Raw genomic sequence first — 1538 nt, 5'->3', positions numbered from 1 at the left:
CCACCTATGCAGATGGGTCCTTGGCTCTGGTGGCCAGAACCACCTCCACCTCCACCTCCTCCTCCTCCTCCTCCTCCTCCTCCTCCACCTCCACCAATAATGCAGATGGATCCTTGGCCCTGGTGGCCAGAACCACCTCCACCTCCTCCACCCATGCTGCCACCTCCAATGCAGATGGGGCCTTGGCTTTGGTGGCTGTAACCTCCTCCACCTCCACCACCGCCACTGCCGCCTCCTCCAATAATGCAGATGGGTTCTTGTCCCTGGTGGCCTGACCCACCGCCACCACCACTTCCACTGCCGATGGATCCTTGGCTCTGGTGGCCTGAAGATCCTCCTCCTCCTCCAAAGGAAGATGATGATATGTGGGTCTGGTAGATAGCACCACCACCGCTGCTGCTTCCTCCACTGTGGCAGGACGATCCCTGGGTCTGGTATCCTATAGAGCCTCCACCCCCACTGGAGTGGCAGGATCCTCCTCCACCACCACCATGGCATGAACTTCCTCCACCACCACCTCCATGGCATCCACCAGACTGCTCAGAGATCCCTTGTCCGTCGCCCTTCTGCTGATGGGAGCCCATCGTTGCAGGCACCAGAGAGCCCTCCAAGAGAAAGAAAAACAGGCCTTAACAAATGCAGAGGGAGGAAAACTTGTGTCACTGTCCCTCCCCTTCCCCTTCCAAAGTCAGGCTGATTGATGAAAATATCTCCTTTTCCCTTTCTGCCCCCCAGCCACCAGTGATAGCTAATGCAAAAGGGAACTGCAGTCCTCAGAAATGTGTAACTCAAAAAAGAAAGCAGAAAGGGCCTGGGAAGCTTTCAGCTCATTCCATATCCCTTGATCAGGTCTTCCTCAGGGCCTTCTGTATCCATACATAACTTTTTTATTTTTTTATTTTTTCCCTAGGACAGCTGCAATTGTAATCATTCCTTAACTGTTCCTTCTTGCAGGAAGCTGCCAGAGTGGCATTCCACTGGAAGAGGCACACAAGGCTGTGGTACACCAGAATTACCCTTATCCAAGTGTGGTTTGGGAGTTTTGAAAGGGTTGTAATGCTCAGTGTTAGTATTCCATGTCAGACAAAAAACAAAGAACATGGCACATCATTTCCACAATAACTCCATTGCACTTTGAAATCCTTCAGTCTTGGGTTCAAAAGGGCACAGTGACTGTTTTATTTCTTCTTAAAAAAATTATAAATATAGCAACAGCCTATTGAAAAGATAATAGCAGTGCAAATACAAGCTACAGAAAGTTTCAGCAGAATGTGCTAGGCCACTAGCTGCAAGGGCTCAGGGGTGGCTTGTACCCAAGGCTGAAACCTGCAGAGATGTTGTGGAGTTTGAGCACTTTGGGCACTTAAGCCCCACCACAGCTCACACCTTTTTCTGCTGGCAGTAGTAAATTATATTCCTTTGACAGGCAAGTGACACCTCTCTTAATGAAAAGGGTCTACAGGTCAGCAGGTTGATGTCTCCAAACATGAAAAAGAAAGAAAGAAAGAAAGAAAGAAAGAAAGAAAGAAAGAAAGAAA

The 1538-nt window shown here is 49.3% G+C and overlaps 1 protein-coding gene across 1 annotated transcript in view; it reads right to left on the bottom strand.

Moving 5' to 3' along the window:
* The window catches only part of LOC118178172 (loricrin-like), a 6895-nt gene extending 6311 nt beyond the window's left edge, over window positions 1-584 (bottom strand). Inside the window, exon 1 of the mRNA XM_035346463.1 lies at window positions 89-584. Coding sequence (XP_035202354.1) covers window positions 89-584 — 496 coding nt within the window. The remainder of the gene's footprint in view (window positions 1-88) is intronic.
* Window positions 585-1538: the final 954 nt, after the last annotated feature.

This window comes from Oxyura jamaicensis, chromosome 25, assembly GCF_011077185.1.
Source record: "Oxyura jamaicensis isolate SHBP4307 breed ruddy duck chromosome 25, BPBGC_Ojam_1.0, whole genome shotgun sequence".
Taxonomy (NCBI): Eukaryota; Metazoa; Chordata; class Aves; order Anseriformes; family Anatidae; genus Oxyura; species Oxyura jamaicensis.
The sequence above is the reverse complement of the archived record's forward strand: the minus strand, read 5'-3'. Positions and strand labels throughout refer to the sequence as shown.